The sequence below is a fragment of the Chinchilla lanigera genome, unplaced genomic scaffold (assembly GCF_000276665.1).
Source record: "Chinchilla lanigera isolate Chin_1 unplaced genomic scaffold, ChiLan1.0 scaffold00091, whole genome shotgun sequence".
NCBI classification, from domain to species: domain Eukaryota; kingdom Metazoa; phylum Chordata; class Mammalia; order Rodentia; family Chinchillidae; genus Chinchilla; species Chinchilla lanigera.
This window is the reverse complement of record NW_004955492.1, coordinates 5,270,310-5,288,543: the sequence shown is the minus strand read 5'-3', so window position 1 is coordinate 5,288,543 and position 18,234 is coordinate 5,270,310. Positions and strand designations below refer to the sequence as shown.

General features: G+C 41.8%; 1 protein-coding gene across 2 annotated transcripts in view; it reads right to left on the bottom strand.

Moving 5' to 3' along the window:
• Window positions 1-18,234, bottom strand: part of Tarbp1 (TAR (HIV-1) RNA binding protein 1) — a gene marked incomplete in the record, with an annotated part of 60,060 nt that overhangs the window by 24,465 nt on the left and 17,361 nt on the right. The window contains 5 exon segments of one of the 2 annotated variants that reach the window (XM_005404955.2): window positions 2,196-2,357; window positions 4,215-4,312; window positions 11,249-11,421; window positions 12,349-12,448; window positions 14,332-14,470. In XM_005404955.2, coding sequence (XP_005405012.2) covers window positions 2,196-2,357; window positions 4,215-4,312; window positions 11,249-11,421; window positions 12,349-12,448; window positions 14,332-14,470 — 672 coding nt within the window. 2 annotated transcript variants of the gene reach the window in all.

Sequence of the window (18,234 nt, the reverse complement as noted above, 5' to 3'; positions counted from 1 at the left end):
AAGAAAAGGAAATACAACACATGTAGTTCAGTTTTTCCATGTCTCTACAGATGGGCAATGAGTAGATTTAAAATGGCAATAAGAACTCAGCATCTCAGATTAAAAAGATAACCTGATCTCTGCTGGTAGAGGAACACTAAAGCTCGTGCATGACTGACCAGCTATGTGTGCGTAATCATGTCCCAAGCTTTGCCTGCTCATATGCAACACTCCCAGGGTGGAGTCTAATTTTACTGGACAGTGAACGTTACCAAAAAAAAAAAAAAAAGGCTCCAAGTTACACATAATTCCTTCTTGTGAGCCAGGCACAGCAGGAAAGAGCTGGAACTGGGCCCCTCCGAGCTAGGCCTGAACACTGACCCACACTACCACCACCAGGAGTGCAGCCACACTACACCTTTGTTTTCCTCTCATCTGCAAAATGGGGCCAGTCGCAGAATCTACTTACAGGATTACATATTACATAGTGGGCTGCTTCATGTAAGGCACTTGGCACGCTACTGTGGGAACACTGTGTGGCCAGTAACAGCCTGGGTTCAAATGTTAAGAAGCCAGGAGTGGCCTGGGGATATAGCTGAGTAGCATAAGTGCTTGCCTTGGAAGCCTGAGGTCATGAGTTTGATTCCCGGTGCCAAAAACAAAAAAAAGAAGCAGCCAGGAGCACAGCAGGCACTACAGTGGCTCTCGCCCATGCTGCCAGCAGCCACCACTCTACTGAAGGGACCTTCTACCTCCCAGCGCAGGCTCTTCCCACCCCAAATCTACAGATCTCTACAGACCAATTTTACAAACCAACTCTGCCTATGTTAGTGTTACTTTGAGCCAATGATGGTTCAGTGAAGTATAAAAAAAAGCCAACTTTTAAGAATGATTGTAGAACATCTGTGAATTTATTCTACACTTGAGACAAACCACGTTCTTCTACACCACTAATAGACTAACAGACTAGGACGCTTATGATTACAATGATACTAATTATAAAATTAGGACTTCCCCTTTCTGCTTCTGAGTTGCAAACACCCTGAAATGTTAGTCTTCCATACCATTTCCTTTTGGACAGCTATAGAGAAAACTACTTTCTTTACACATTAAATTATTAAAGCAATCAAGTCAGTTCTTTGTTTTTATCAGTGGCTCAGATGCATTAAGGCTATGATCAGTTCAACTGCATTAATACATAGCAAGTACAAAGTGAAAATAGCTAGTGTTTACTGAGGATTTCCTACATGCCAAGGACTGTTCAGATTCACCATGTGTGGGCTTGCCATAATTTTTTTCACATCAACCCTATAATCTACATCCTATAGCTGTACTACAGGGAGGCAAGGAGCTTGTGTAATTTTCCCTTGGTCACACAGTAGGCAAGGATAAAGCCACGGTCCAAGCCCAGAAGTCTCTAAAGCCTGCTCTCTTCACTGCTAGAACTTTCTGTGTGATGTTTAAGAAATACTGTCAGGTGTTGTCACTGGGTGGAGACATATACACAAAAATTACTCCTGAAAGAAGGAAATAAACATCACAGTGGAGGCATAAACAGCAACAGGAAAATGAACAATGAGCCCCTAATCCAAGAAGACCTCTAGAGAAAAGTGATTTCCGATGGGCCACAGGGAACAAAAAGCCACACACAGGTGCTGTGACAGAAAACCTATCTATGGTGGCCTGCAGGGTAAGGCACTGGGGAAAGGAGGACAAAGGACAGCAGATGAGGGTGGAAACTCGGGCAGGAGGCTGAGGCTGGAGGGCTCTGATATCAGGCGATGTAAGGGTCCTATACTGGACATGTATGGGCAGAAGACCTAGTAAAAGTCCTCTGTCTGCACCTAAATATTTTTAAGTCTGTGGTGCACACTTGTAATCCCAGCATTTTGGAGGCTGAGGCAGGAGGATCGCTGCAAGTTTGAGGCCACTCTGAGCTACGAAGTGAGTTCAAAGCCAGCCTGAACTGCATAGCAAAACTCTGTCTCAAAAAAGAAAAAAAAATTTTTTAAATCTGAAGTCGTACTTCTGATGTTTAACAGTATGACAGGGATCACAATCCTAACCACAGCATTACTACCTGTAGGCACAATTTTAAAAGTTAAATTTCAGCACTACTTTCTGCGATTTCAAGATACTGTGCATGTAACAACTGAATCTGTTTTCCCTGATGCCTTCTTCAACATCACCATGAGCCTGGGAGCTACGAGGATTACCTGTCCACTTTCCATCTCTTGAAGATGCCGCATAGATGCATTTTTCAAAGGAGGAAGAACTCTGCAGATGGAGTTGCCCCTTTTCCACCCCACCTTCAGATGGAGGTTTGTGAGCTCAGTTAACAGCGTGAGGTATAAATGGCAACGATCCAGATCTGCAACCTAAGACAGACATCAAAGCATGAAAGGGAGAAGCAAGGTCCATTAATTTCCTGATGTACCTCACGCACCTGTGAGAGCTCAGGCAGGAAACAGCCAGTTTGTTTGAAGTGCTAACAAGACTCAGAGGAGAGAGAGTCACTCCCCCAAGCACGAGCTCTCCACAGGCCTGTGGACATGCTTTTCATACTCCTGTGTTCTCATTCAGCCCAGTTCTGGCACATTTCACATCAAGTTTCTATCCCCCCCATACCCATCATGAAGGCCCATAAGGCAGAAGCTGTTTCATCAATTCCTACATAAATGGCACCAATAATAATTACAGTAACTGCCACTTGGTTTTACAACTATCAATCCTCACAAGGAAGATAAATGTCCTGCTTTCAAAGTTAAAAAAAAAAAGTTTTGGAGAAATTGAACGACTTGCCAGACACCTCAGAGCTACTAGGTGGGAGGCACAGAACAAACCCACATCCTTCTGACTAGTAAAGTCAGGTACTGTAGAACTAGGTTCTAGCTGGCTATGCCATTCACTGGTTCTGTGACCCAGGGCAAGTTACTTGACCTCTCACCTACAGAGTGGAGATAGTGATACCTACCCAACACAGGGCCTTTGAAAGAACTAAGTGACAGAAGTGACAAAGGGACTAGCACTTAGCAGTGACCTTAATTACTACCAGGATACCAGCAGATTGGTACTGTACTGTAGAGGCCTAAGGCATACAGAAACTAACGCGTTCATCTAAATCTATTTTTCTGAGCACCCACCTGGCACTTCACTGGGCAGAAATGATGTACAAACAGAAGGAAACAGTTATAGCAGGGGGTGACAAACTGAACACAGGGAAAGAGGACAGAGGAGCCAAGGAGCTCTGGACTTAAGTTCTGGGCTTAAGACAATGCTGTTGCCTTCAGGAAAGGACCTGGGGACACTGCAGGAGTAACAACGGGAGTCTCCAATCAGACAGCCAGGGGTTTGGGCTGAAGGTTTTAGCTCAGAGGTTGAGGCAGAAGGTGGAGGGCGGGAACAGAGTATAACTGATGCCAGGAGAACAGGGAGAGACCTTGAGGAGAGGAGAGGGAGGCAGAAAAAGGACAATGCCAAACTCCAAAGGCAGAAAGGCCGACAGCAGGGAACAGATGCTGCATGAAGAAAAGGAACTAAAGCCAGAGGAAGAGGACATTCAAGGAGATGAGGTCATAGGAGCTAAGAAGAGGCAGTGGCTCAGGACTATGGGGTCAGAGTCAGTACACACAGTCTGGGACATAGCCATTAGGGCTGTGAGAAAGAGCCACCAACAAACTCAGCAAGAGCCCTCTCTGTATCACGTGGGCGATAAAGGCAGATCCCAGTCGGGCCAACTCACAAAAGGGTGGAAATGGGGCCAGAGGGAGCTGTGGAACTGAGAACACTTTTGTATGTGTGTGTGGCTCTAACTTTGCTGACACGCTTATGAAAGAATCCTGGAGGAAAGGTCAGGCTGAGAACACAAGAAAGAAAAGACCACAGACAGTGCAAAGCCCAAGCAGAAATGAAGGCAGGACCTCCACACAGGCAATGTATGTGCACAGTGCTGCCAACCTGTCCTGTCCTCTGAAACGTTCTATGCCCTGGGAAGCAGACAGATGTGTTACTTTGAAGATGAGGAAACTGAGGCTCAGAAGAACTATGTAACTTGCCCCGGTCACAGTAACACACATGGAATAGGAACCAGACGACCCCACAGACTGTGTTTCTCTCACTTCCTAAACCTGCTTCTAGAGAAATTATCACACTAATTTTTCTTTCAGTTTAATACAGGGACTGCTAGAAAAAAACCCAAGTAGAGCCTGGAAGGACAGGCTCCTGGGGACACTCACAGTCTGAAGCTCACGCATGGTCAGTCTTCTGAGGACAAACTGACAAATACTCTCAGCGGCAGACATGGCGGCACTCTGGAGAAGAGCAGATACCTCATCTGTGGGGAAAAAGTATTTCGCTGAAATGGCAGAGAACAAGCTTTTTGGTTCAAAATACAGCTGACGTCCTGGCACAACTGTCAGGCACAAGGGCAATGCATTTACCAAAAGTGAATCGCAGTAACAATTCTCCTTCCTGCCGTGGGGGAGTCTATAACTAATCTTACAGGTTACCGGGGGGTCTGGTTCTAGGCAGGATGGGACAGGGACACAGTCCCTCACTGAGGACACTGATAAAGCCCAGACAGAATACACATATGGGACGGAAGGGAAGGGCAGCTGACAGAGGCAGAAGGAAGCGACACTGGATGGCCACAGGCTCACTGGCTCCTCTTCAGGTTGCCCTGCAGACTGTCGGCAGATGAGAACAAGAACGAGGTGGTGCGGCCCAGTGTGGGCAGAGGATGAAGACGGAGAAACCTCCAGGGAGGCTGTGTGCAGGATAACGGCTCCTGTGTACAGCTCCTGCGGCAGTGCTGACCTGCATCCTGCAGACCAGGGCTGAGGGGACAGAGACCCAACTGCCCAGCTGCAGAAGCGCAGGCAGGACACATGGATGCAGATCCTCAGGGCACCACGTGGATGTGACAGCAAAGTTGAGTGAAACCAGCACTCACAGAAGCTGTTCAGAATGCAAGCCCAGAATGCCACCAGGTCTACCATCTGCTCAACAAAAACCTCAATGTTCTCCCCAGAGGACTTGAAGAAGACCCAAGGTCTCACACGATAGTCAAAATAGCTACAGTGAAACACAGAACTGCTGGGCTAATGAGGATCAGGAAAAATCCCAAAAAGACAATCACGCTACTGACGAGTCATGGATGTTAGAGACATAGGAATTAGACAATGATTTTTGAGCAGCTTTTATAAACACAAGCAATCAGGACCGCTTTTGAAGGAAAGGGAACAGCCCCAGCAGATAAACAGAAGATACACCGAAAAATCAAAAAAGCATCTGATAACCAAGTGGCAAACGTACTGAAATAAATTAGAGGAGACATGAAAAGAGTCAGTAAACTTAGAACTAAATCACTGAAAAATGCAATCTGAAAATCTAAGGAAAAATAATTGAAAAATAAACATAGCTTCAGATCTATGTGGGACAGTAACGACAATCTAATACAAGTGGCATCAGAGACCCAAAAGGGAAACAAAAAGATTGCAAAGATGAGAGCATGTGACTGAAAGAATGGCCGAACACTTCCCAAGTCTGATAAAAGATATAAATCTATGCATTCAGGAAGTCTAGAGAATTCCAAAAAAGATAAAACTCCCCAAAATCCATGGGCAGATACCGCATAACCAAATGCTAAACACTTGAGGATGAAGACACAATTTTGAAAGCAGAGAAATAATATAACACCAAGGAGAAGGATTCAATTAGGACAGAGTTCCCAGGGGAAGCTGGGAAGGCCAAAGCAAAGCAGTAAGACAGGCTGACACAATGCGATCAAAAAATATGGTAAATATTTTAAAAATTTTAAATTTAACTCAGTAAAAGACACATTACCATTAACCTCCCTTACACACTCCCCCTTGCATCAAACACACTTACTCCATCATTCTTGCCACTTTCTGAAGCAGTTCTAGAAGTCCTCTTTTGTTTCTTCAGTTGTGCTACTGTGGCTGCCTCCACGTTCTGAATCCACTCAAAACATTTCCCCTTCAGGGTCATTTTGACTCTGGGGAAGAGCCAGAAGTTCACAGTGCCAGATCCAGTCAGTAGCAGGAAGAGGGTGCACCATTATGTTTGTACGGGCCTGACTTTTTACTGGATGGCAGGAGGCAGTAGCATTCACCAAATTTGGGATCATACCTCCTAAAGACACTCATGAAAGAGGACTTTCAGAACTTCTCAGGGTGGCAAGAAAGCTGGGGTGCATGTGTTTGAAATGGGAGGGAGTAACCTGAGGGGGACTAATGACAGTGGGTTGCTTACTATGGTAGTTTTCAATCTAAACGTTCATTGTATATTTTGATCATATCTCATAAACTGCTGATCCATCAAACTAGAGTTGTATATCCAGCAAAAGTATTCTTTAGACATGAGGGTGAAACAAAGACATTCTCAGATGAAAGAAAACTAATAGAATTCACTGCCAATAAATATGTTCCAGAAGAAATGCTAAAGGAAGTGTTTCAAACAAAAGGGATATGAGGCCCTAGGGAAATCTGGAACATCAAGAAGGAAATCTGTGAGATCCCTGGTAAACACGACAGGCTCTTTTCCTTTGGTTTCTTTAGAATGTTTGATGGCTGAAAGCAAAGGTTATAACAGGATATGCCATCCATGTTATGTCCATCCATGTCCATCCATGCCATCCTGTTATGTCTAACAGGATATGCCATCCATATGAAAAAGCAGAACATTTAATATCATGTCCCTAAAATACCACTTTGTATTCCCAAGACTTCTGCCAAGATGAGGGAACACTGGGAACTGGGCAAACTAGGGCTATCTGCAGAACCCGCCTTCCTGCCCGTATGCGCAGTCAGCTGCTCCTTGGAAGGCTGGTCATGTAATGGAACACGGTGCACCTACAATGTCACCACTCTGCAGTTTAATCTATTCGCTGCCTGCGACAACTAATAACTGGGTATGGAACAGAGCACTGTGTAGTAGTTCAGCCCACTGCCACTGGACACTCCTATACTTTCTGGAGAACACTCGTCCAGTTCATCACCACTGGACCTCCACAGCGGTGCTGCTGTTAAGTACTCAGCCCTCTTGGGAGTCTGTCAAGTGGCACTGATGAAGAGCACATGCTCCTTGGGGCCCCTCGAGTAGTGCTGTGTGGCCCCTACATGCTTACGGTGAGCGTTTCCTGTTACTAAGTATCAAGTAACCCTGTTAGTGAGCCCTAAGTAATTTGTGGCTCAAGGGAAAATCTCAAGGAAAATGAGAAGATACTCTGAATTAGAAATGCAACATATCAAAAATATATGGATGCAGTTGAGTAAAGCTTACAGGAAAATTCATGACATTAAATGTCATTTTGGAAAGCAGGAGGGGCTGTGGGTATAGCTCAATGGGAGAAAGCTTGCCTAGCATGTGCAAGGCTTTGGGCTCCATCCCCAGCACCTCAAAAGAAAGCAGGCTGCACAGAAAATGAAAAAGGTCTAAAATAACTAATCTCAGCCTCAATATTAACACAAAAGGGCAAAATAAACCTATAAACCAAAAAACAAGCAGAAAGAAGCACAGAGTAGTTGTCAGGAAAATTTAAAGCAATGAAACTAAAAGCTAGTTCTTTGAAAAGGTCAATGAAATGATAACCACTACCAAGCCTTAGAAAGACAGCAAGGAGAAAGACACATTACCACCAACAGGAACACAAACAGAGGTGTAACTACAAACACTGGAGACACAAGAAGAACCAGGGAATCCTACAGGCAGCTCTAGCAATAAGTGTCCCTATTCACAGATGATATGACTGTCTACAAAGGACATCCCAAGGAACCTATAAAAAAGCTCTGAGAACTAAGTCTTTCTACAAGGTCCCAACATACAAAAATCAATCTCTCTAAACTAGCACTGTACAGTGGAAAACTCAAGCCTAAAAATTCACAAAAGCTTCTGCTCCAATAAAAATATGTGGCTCTAAATCTAACAAAACCTGTGCAAGGTATGCTGTATGCTAAAAACTACAAAACTATGATGAAGAAATCAAAGACAACATACATAAGTGAAGACACACAAGATGTCTATGCAGTAAAAGCCCCAAAACTATAAAGAAGGTGATTTTCTACAAAATGATCTACAGCTTTAAAGCAATTCCAGTCAAATTCTGGCATGGATTTTTTTGGGGGGTAGATATAAACAAGCTGACTATAAAATTTATAACAGATGGTAAAGACATTACATTGGTTAAGAACAGTTTTGACACAGAAGAGTAAATATGAAGCCCAGGGATATGGTAGCACACACCTGTATCTCAGCACTCTGGAGGCTGAGGCAGGAGGATCCCCAATTCAAGCCCAGTCTAGGTAACTTAGCAATGTAGAGAGACCCTATCTCAAAATTAAGAAGGGCTGAGGATGCAGCTCAGTGCAAAGGCTCTGGCTTCTATCCCAGGACTGCAAATAAATTAATAGACAGACAGAAAGATAAATAGAAGTCATACTTATTATGGACTTATAGTAACCAAGACAATGTGGCACTGAGCACAGATCAAGGGAACAGAGCAGACTCTAGAAAGAGACTCACACATGTACTCTACAAAGAGACTCACACTATCTCTAAGTTACTGAGGTGTCACTCACCTGACATTCAGTCCCCTACTAAAAGTGTCCAATCCAGTGGTTTCTGGCACAGGCACCCATACATGCAGCCATCATCACAGCCAAATTAGAACACATCACCACCACAAAGCCCAGATCTCAACCATCATCCCTGATCCTCACTTCCTCCCTACTTTTAGTGTCTACAGTGAAAACCCTCTCATGAAAGTCAACATGTTTAGCCCAGGGCAGTACTTCCTCCCTCTTGGAATTGTCCCCCGGCCTTGACCCCCAGCCACCCAGCTGGTCCTCAGCCAGTTCCTCCTGGAGTCCTGCTGTATCACAGCTCCTACCATCAACCTTCAACCCTCATGGTCCTCAGCTAGGAACACACCCCATGTACACAGCTACTCACAAAGACCATTTTGCATCTTCCTATAGAGCCAAATATACACACACCTGAGGAAGTCCCATTTCATTCTCAAGGTAGGCACCTACCCTGGAGTGGCTCAGACACAGGCACCAGGAAACATGAGAACGTGTCCACAGCAGCACTATACACAACAGGAATAAACCAAACATGACACAGTGTCCAGCAAGAGGGGACCCAACATCCACCAAGAGGGGATCCAACAGACTGTGCTGTGGTTGGTCAATGGAAGATCCTACAACATGAATGAATCTGAAGAGTATGTGCAGTGGACAAGGCACAGGAGATTCCTTACAGGAAGATACATTTCTATAAAACCTGAAAACAAGAAAACGAAATAACACATTGCTCAACTCATCACGAATGGTCAACTGATCTTCAATGGGGTCAAGAATCTAGAGTCGGAAAGGCAAGTCTCTTCTATAGCTGGCACTGAGAAACTGGATATTCACCTGCAGAAAACAAAACTAAACACACAAAAACCAATTCAAAATGGTGTAAGAGGCTTAAGTGCAAGCATGAAACTAAACCTGCTAGAAGACATCAGGAAAAAGCTTAACTTCGGTCTTGGCAATGACCACTTTGGATATGATGCCAAAAGCACAGACAATAAAAGTAAAAATAAACAAGTGAGATTATATCAAATCAGAAAGCCACTGCACAGCAAAGGAAACAATCAACGGTGTGAAGTCACGCCACAGAATGGCAGGGGATGGCCAAAAGATTCAAGGTTTCAGTTCCACAAATTAAGTAAGTTCTGGAAATCCCACTGCTGCTGTTATACACTTAAAATAGAAAAGAAAATCTTATACGAAGAGCTCTTCTCACAGACAGTAACAGTAACAGGAGTGGCACGAAATTCTGGGAGGTGATGGCCTTAAGGGCTTATTCTCAAACTCCTCAGACTGTAGAAGTTTAGTATATACAGGTTTTTAACAAGTCAATCAAAAGTCAATAAAGTAGTCTAAGAAACAATATACTATTAAAGAGTATCTATATATGTGGCAAAAACCCTTTTCTAAAACTCATGAGAGTCAAAAAGAAAAAGATAAAACCAACAGGGAAGCAAGAAGAGGGCACTAAAGAGGAGCAGGTGGGCGAGTTCCGAGGTTGGGGCTTCGAGTACAGGTCTGCCGTCAGTTTGCATCAGAACACAGCAAACCCACACACATAATTTTGTTTGTATCAAGTACTATTACAATTTTTAACCTATTCACAATAGGGTCATACGTGTATGAGTGCGCCACGCCACCCGATGGAATTGTGCCATTCCACCCAGCGAGAGAGTCATGCATGTACCAGTGGTTGTTCAAGCCAGCAGGAATATGTTAAAGACACTTGTGATCTGGCCATGCACTGCTGAGCCTGGTAATACGCAGGACATGTCAAATGAGTTCACACTAATGCTCTTAAGGGAAACCTTACAAGTCTCCACCATGTTCACAGCATGTGGTTCTGCTCCATCATAAAAAATACAAAACCCTAACACTAGATTTACTATTTCATAAACATTAAAATCTAACCTTTTCAATATTATTCTCAGGTTTAACCTAATATCAATGCTGTGTAGGATCTTCAATAGTGAACTTCTAGAATTGTAAATACAACTGGTCAGAAAGGATAGGAGACTGAGGTTTACCCATCAGTATTTGCCTCTGACACTTGTGTTGCCCACTGCTTTGCTACATGTACCTTAAGGAGAGAAGAGTCCCCTCAGTGCTTCTCTCAGCTATCACCGTACTTTCTGTATAAAGTACTTTCTACTTAAGGAGTGCTCAGAGATTAACATATTTAGAAGTAAGTATAAATTACTTCCTTTGTCATGCTTTTCTATATAATTTCCTATAACATCTGGCACTGTGGCAATCAGAAACAGATCCTGCATAAACAGATATGACAAAGTAACTGTTTTCAACAGTCTACAAATCAATGAACAAACAAATTGTTTTAAAAAGTCAAATGAAGCTGCATTCTAAAACCGAAAGTAACCAACACATGTAAAACACTCGAGGCTGGAGATATAGCTCAGCAGCACAAGCGCCTGCCTGGAAAGTGCAAGGGCCCAAGTTCAATTCCTGACACCAAAAAAATATATATAAATAAGTAAATAAAAAATAAAACACTAGAATGTCAACTCCAATGTATCCAAACACTACCAGGAGACACCCAATAAATATGCTGAAAGAAGTTCCCTTTGATGTAAAAAAAAGTCAGGAATTTCCTCTCATTCTGCAATATAAGCCACATACCAAGCAAGAAACCCATAGAGATTACATGTCCTCACCATCTTGGGGGCCAGAACTTTTCAACACGCAAGTGTGCAACAACTTCACCAGCAGCTGCAGGCATCTGTCGGTCCTCAGCAAGGGCATGTAGGCATTGGTTCCCAGCTTCCCCAGGGCATCCAGAAGGGGGTCTAGGAACATCCTCAACACATTCTGTGTTCTCCGCTTTTCACTAGATATTAAAGACATGCCCAAATCAATCATCACAAAGCATAAAGAAATTACTGCCCATCTATAATCTGTGGAACTGCTTAGCTACAGGAATCAATTACACAAAGTTACTCATAGAGACAACTGAAACACCCAGCACCTGTGGGGACAGGTCTCTTGGTGTGTGCTTTTCCGTAAATGTGATGACTATCTAGGGAAGAAAAGTACAGGAAGAACTCCAGACTCCAACTACAGGCCCCAGTGGGAAGGAAAGGCCTACACCCATTCCCTTGCAGGTCAAACTGCGGAGACCCTGCCTCTACAAATACAGAAAAACAATACAAAACAAAGGTAAAATAGGTAAGCTAGATCGAAGAAATGAAATGAAACATGCTTAAAGTAAAAACCTAAAGCTTTATGTAAAACTGGTATCATCACCTTGAGTACTAAAACTCTGCCTAAAAAAGATTTGGTGTAAATAAAATTAACTGCCATGCAAATATGCTATCAATCTACCTACCGAAGCTATTATCTCAGTAGTTATAATCTGACAAGAATTTATCTCAGACTCTCAAAATGTAAATGAGGCTGGTTTGTCTTTATTATCATGTCTTAAAAATTATGTATTTTATAAAGAAGTCAAATTCAGTGTCTCTCTATTCTGATGCTACAATTTTACCATCCATTCTTCTAATATGGCTATAAAACCAACCCTTATTAATATATAGTATTTTTTAACGTTCTCTAATATAATACTAAATATTTACCAGCCTAAAAGGACTAATACGCCCTATTCCTATTTACCTGCTAATGTAAAGCATTTCTTTAGTATATTTCCAGTGTTCAACTTCCATCCTTTAATACTTTGTGATCAACCTACACATAGTGGAAGTCTAAATAGACATCATAAATCTGACTAGGCTTTCCTTCCAGTGAAAGCAATAATCACCTGTACTCAGTCTTCATTCCGTCCACGTCCACAGCTACCAAGATCATCAGAGCAGTCAGCCTGGCCTCAGACCAGTCAGGCATAAAACAGCTTTCTCCTGCTTGAATAATACAAGGTAAGGTTTACAGAGCAGTAACAAAGTCTTTCAAAGGTGACACTTTAAAAACAAACTGTCAAGTCATTATCCTTACCAATGTTACATTATTAGAGAAATAAAGCTCATGACTACACATCCACATATAAATCTGAACAAAAACAAAGCGCTGTATGCCTTCTACTGCCTGACCTTGGGCTTCAGACCAGTGGTTCTTGTGCTCGAGGAATCCAAAATTCAGTATGGAAGAAAGGCATCAGTCAAAGCATCAGCAATGAAATACAGAAATGCAACATGCTAAGGGCCTGCCACAGAGGGCCACACACTACAGGAGCACACATCAGGAGGACGCAGCCTGGTCTGAAGAACAAGAGAAAGTCTTGCAGACACATAACAACTGGGCTGAGTGGGATGGACAAGAATGGATGAGGTGGGTGAAGGGAGATCAGAGCTTCCCAGGATGCAAGGAAAGGTGTGTGGAAGGTCCTGGCAGGAGACAGCCTGACCATTCTAGGAAATAGACAGATGCCCCTGCGCACCTAAGTGAGAGGGAAGAGCAGCAAATGAGGTGACAGACATGGGTGGAGGTGGGAAAAGACTGGGACACTAGGCAGGCCACGAGATGCTGTTGGACATTAGGCAGGCCACCAGATGCTATTGTCTTTGTCTAAACGGCAACAGGAAGCCTGCGATAGTGAAAGCATACAAAGGAGGGAGGGGAAATGTGTAAGCTTGAAACCAGTGTTTTGAAAAGATTTCCCCTGCAACACTGTGGAGCAAGAGACTGAAGGAGAGCAAGAGCAAATGCAAGGTAAACAGGTAAGAGGAATTCTAGCACTGTAGCTGAGTTTTACCCAGAATGCAATCAGAAAAAGGATGGAACCATGACACCGAGGCTGGGCACCTTAGATGTGGTGGATCCAGTCTATGCTTACTCTAATAGGGATGAATGTTCATTTATTTGAACAGATGTAACAAGAGAATCTTCCAAGTAACAGTGCAGAAAATGCACTAGAGAACAGAGAAATAAAACACAAAAGAGAAACGCATGCATTTTGGAAGAATAATTATCAGATCATTTAAGACCTATTCCATGATCAGATTAGAGAAATCAGTAAATGAAAATGAGTTAGTCTGAGGCAAAGCTAGCTAATTTAAGACACATTAAATTCAAAGATGCAATTTTCCCAAATTATCACTAATGACTTTAATGAAAAGGAAACATTAGAAATGGGAAAGGAATCCTCATTAATGAAATCTGCTAAGAACTCACCCCTCAGACAGTCTTACACATTTCTCCAAAGAAAAGAACTCTGCAAAAGTGGTGCAAGGAACAGAGTGTAGCTCAAAGATCCAGCGTCTGCCTAGCATATACCAGGCCCCGGGTTCCACCCCCAGGACCACAAAACAAACAAACATAATCTTGGCTAACAATGAGAAGAAAAGACAAAATTAACAAAATCATCCTTCCAAAATTTTTTTCCCTAAAATTCTTTCACATAATCAGTTCACACTAAATATAACAGTTTGAAAACAAAGATGAATCACTAACCTCCACATATTTCTATTACAGGGCTTCCAAAAACACATCTGTAAAATTTAGCTCCAAAGATTGAGCAGTTGTATGAAAAATTAATAAATTCATTTGTGTTCAACACCTACTCTGGCAACTCATCAGCTTACAAAATCTAAAATAGTTCAACATTTCAAATCTTCGAACCAACAAAACTCAAGTTGGGAGACAGTATTTTTTACTTTCTGCTATTCACATTCTTTGACCGAAATACAAGTTTGACATTTGTGTGATCATATCTCAACCTCAAATCTAGTAAAAACCTCTTTGAAAATATTTTGGTTCTATCAACCTATAAAAAGAACTACAGACTTACTTTCCCAAGCAGGTGACTTAATATACTCCTGGACCAGGTTCTTCACATAAACATTCAGAGATGTCTCTGGAAATCCGTCAGGGCCGCAAATAGAGGTTGGCCTGAAACACCTTTCGTTGACACGCAGCCAATTGCAGAGCTGGAAAAGAAAACAGACATAGGATTACTTTATTCTAAAAACCTGACTGAACAAAGGGTTGCTAATTTTCCTAAGCCAATTTCTTTCTTCCACAATGAACTGAATGTAAATTGCTAAATGGAACAGCTTCTCTGTAATCTCAGGGGACCACTGTTAATTGAAACATTAGGGGCTATACATGACTATCTATACGTTTATGTACTTCTTTTGCTGTATATACTGTCTATGGAACTAACTCATGAAAACAGATTGTTGTATTTTCTAAAGCACCTAATATAAAACACAGTTTGATGAGGTGACCTAAAGAACATTTCTAAGCAAAATAACATAAATATGTAAAACCAATTACAACTTTAAAATTCTGTCCAGCTTTCTATGCTAAAATAAGAACTTTATAAGTTTTTGAGGTAATGCATAATTTAAAATATGAGTTATAATTAAAGTTCCTGTTCTCACAAGTTTTTCTACCATATTTGCCTATTAAAATATATTAAAAGAGAAATACTATCTCAGTCCTTCTGCATTGTATCTCTTAGGTCAGTAAAAATAAGTCAAGTAACCTCACAATCATTGATTAGATCTGTGAATTTAAATTAAATCTAAATTAAATGTGATTTAATGTTTACAATTTCCTTTTTACAATGTCTCAATGTACAATTCAATATATGAACTTAAATATGAATTATAAAATGAGTCTTTCTGAAACGAACTTTTAAAAAATATTTTTGCATTAGTTAAAGTCATCTAAAATTGCATACAAATACATTTATAGATATTTACATAATAATATTACATAACGAAAGTTATGGGACGCTGTCAAATCTATACTAACATATACATGCAAATATGCCACACTTTGGATGTGGTTCTAATGTGTACCCCAAAGGTTCATCTTCTGCAAGTGTTCACCAATGTGGTGGTTTGTTTTTTGTGTACTGGAGATCAAATCCAGGGTACTCTACTACCAAGCTAAACCCCTAGCCCTTTTTATTTTTTGAGATGAGGTCTCCCTAAGTTGTCCGGGACAGCCTTGATCTTGGACTCCTCCTCCTGCCTCAGCCACGTGAGGTAATAGAATTACAAGTATATGCTACAGCACTAGGCTTCTGGTGGTGTTCTAGTGATGGAACCTGTAAGAGCTAAGGCCTGGTGAAAAGCAGATTGGTCAGGGTGCTCTGCTCTACTCTTGAAAGGGAGTAAAGCCAGTCTCACAGAGTGAGTTAATTCTCACGAAACAGGCTGCTACAAAGCCATGTCACCACAAAGCTAGACCCATTTGCACAGTCTTTGCTCCCTTTTCGTTTCTTCTCCATGTTGTGATGCAGCCAGGGGCAGCCACCAGGACATTACTGCCATGCTGTTTGTGGACTTTCCAGCCATGAGATTCATAAACCAAATAAACGTCTTTATAAATAAGTATTCAGTCTTAGGTATTTTGTTATAGCAACAACCAACAGACTAATACAAGTACTGTCATTATTAAAAAAGAGAAAGTTAGGAATGAATTATAAACCATTAGGCCATACTGTTCCTGAGGACAGCCACCAGTTTCTCTTACTGCCCGCTGCATTCCCAGTGCTTGGCACAGTCCCTGATGTGTGGAAGGTGCATGGTAAACGACTCTCAATATATGAATTCTAGATAGGATTACAGAAAAGTAAAACAAGCTAAAGCAAAGCAAAGTCAGACAAAGGGTGGAAGTAGACATGACTGAATTGTAGAACTAAGAAATTAAGGGGAACAAGTAAAGAAATCCAAAAATTAGATGCTTAAAAATAAAATAAATAACAAAACAGGAAAATGTCAAAACCAAGGGGAAAAAAAACAATAGCTAGAGTGGATGTTTACACTTACTATGGGTTGTAGGCACTTTTACATATATTTCCTCATTTAAGCCTCACAGTTGATACTGTATGGCAAGATAAATGCCAGATGGATTAAAGCCCCCAATTTAAAAATTACAGCTACCAACTTTAATAACTGATCTCATATAGATACCTGGACAAATAAAAACTGACTATCTGACCAAACAAAATGCAAAAAAAATTTTAAAAATAAATTTGGTATTTAAAATAAATTATGGTTAGTTTATAGAGATGTGATGTGGATCTACTTTTTAGTCTTCATTGTTTAGCAGTCCATAAGGTGCATATAACACCTGATAGGAATCACCTCAAAATAACTGGAGGAAAAAGAGGGGCCCAGGAAGGCCCAGGACAAGGAAGGCTGACCACCAACAGTGACAGCAGATGCTGGGTGACTGTACACAAGATGGCATTAAAACATTTTAAGAATTTTTAAATATTTCCTAAGAAAAAGCTAAAGAAAAAAAAGTAAACTATTAAAATCAAAAGTAAAGCTAGATGAAAAGATGCCCAAACTTAGCGTTATGAAATCTGTTATCTATCTACCCATAGGTACTCTGACATGACCTTTCACATCTGACACTTTCACAACACTACCTATATTGTGAAATCTGAGCAACCTTATGGTAGGCTGCACAGCGACCTCAAAGATGTCCTGGTCCTCATCCCTACAGCCTGTGAATGTTACCTGATGTGGCAAAAGGGTCTCTGCATGTCACTCCATGAAGGATGATGAGATGGACGAAATGATCTAGACGACTTAAGTGGGCCCAGAGTACCCACACCTGTGCTCATGAAAGCAAGGTGGGGGCAGGTTTGACTATGAAACAGAAGACAAGATGACAACATGAAGATGAAGCAGAGACTGGAAGATGCTGGGCTGCTGGTTTTGAACAGGGAGGATAAGGAAGAAATGTCAGGAATACAGCTCTAGATATTAGAGAAGGCAGGAAACTGGTTCTCTTCCAGACCTCCTAAGGGGCCACAACCCTGCAAAATCTTGATTTCAGCCTATGAAACCGATTAGAGACTCCTGACCTCCAGAAGTGAACAAGAACAAAGGTGTGTTATTTTAATCCACTAAGCCTGTGGTAAAAAAGCTAAGATAATCCCTATGGAGAGAAATTTGGCAGCATCCCCCATAACTGCACATACGCATTTAGTCTTTGACCAGTAATCAAGGAACCTATTCTACAGCTACTAACAGCAGAAGTAATAAACAACACGATTATTCATGGTGGCAGTGTTTGTAACAGCACAGACTGGATCAACTCAGGAGTGCAGCAATAGGGGAAGCTGAACGAACACGGTACAACTAATGGAACGCTATGCCAGTGTACAAAAAAGAATAAGAAGCTGGGTGTCATGGCACATGTGTATATGCCTGTTATCCCAGCACTAGGGGAGGCTGAGACAGGAGGATCACAAGTTCAAGCCCAGAAAGAAAGACAGGGCATGAGGCATGTAGCTTAGTGATGGAATGTCCCTGGGTTTGATCTCTAGTACCACAAAAAAAAAAGTCACTGCCTCCTGATAAAAAGAAATCACTAGGATATACTGTTAATTAAAATTTGGAAGGTGGTAAGCAGGGCCTACATTGAAAGCTATCATTTGTCTAAGGACAGGACAGGGTAGAAGAACAAGATGGAAATGAGATGCTTCTTACTAGTAGTTTCAATCTCCAAACCATGGCAGCTCATTTCTCATTCAGGCAAGCAAAGCAAAGCCAGATCTTTTTAAAAAATAAGGAAAAAATTTTGCAACATGTATAACAAGCTACCAATGCCCTTAATGTAAAGACACTGATAAGGCCTCTGGGCCAGGGACACTGAGAAAGCAACCCCAAGGGAGCTGGAGACAGCCTGCTGCGCATGCAGGAGAGGAAAGGCAGCTGATAGA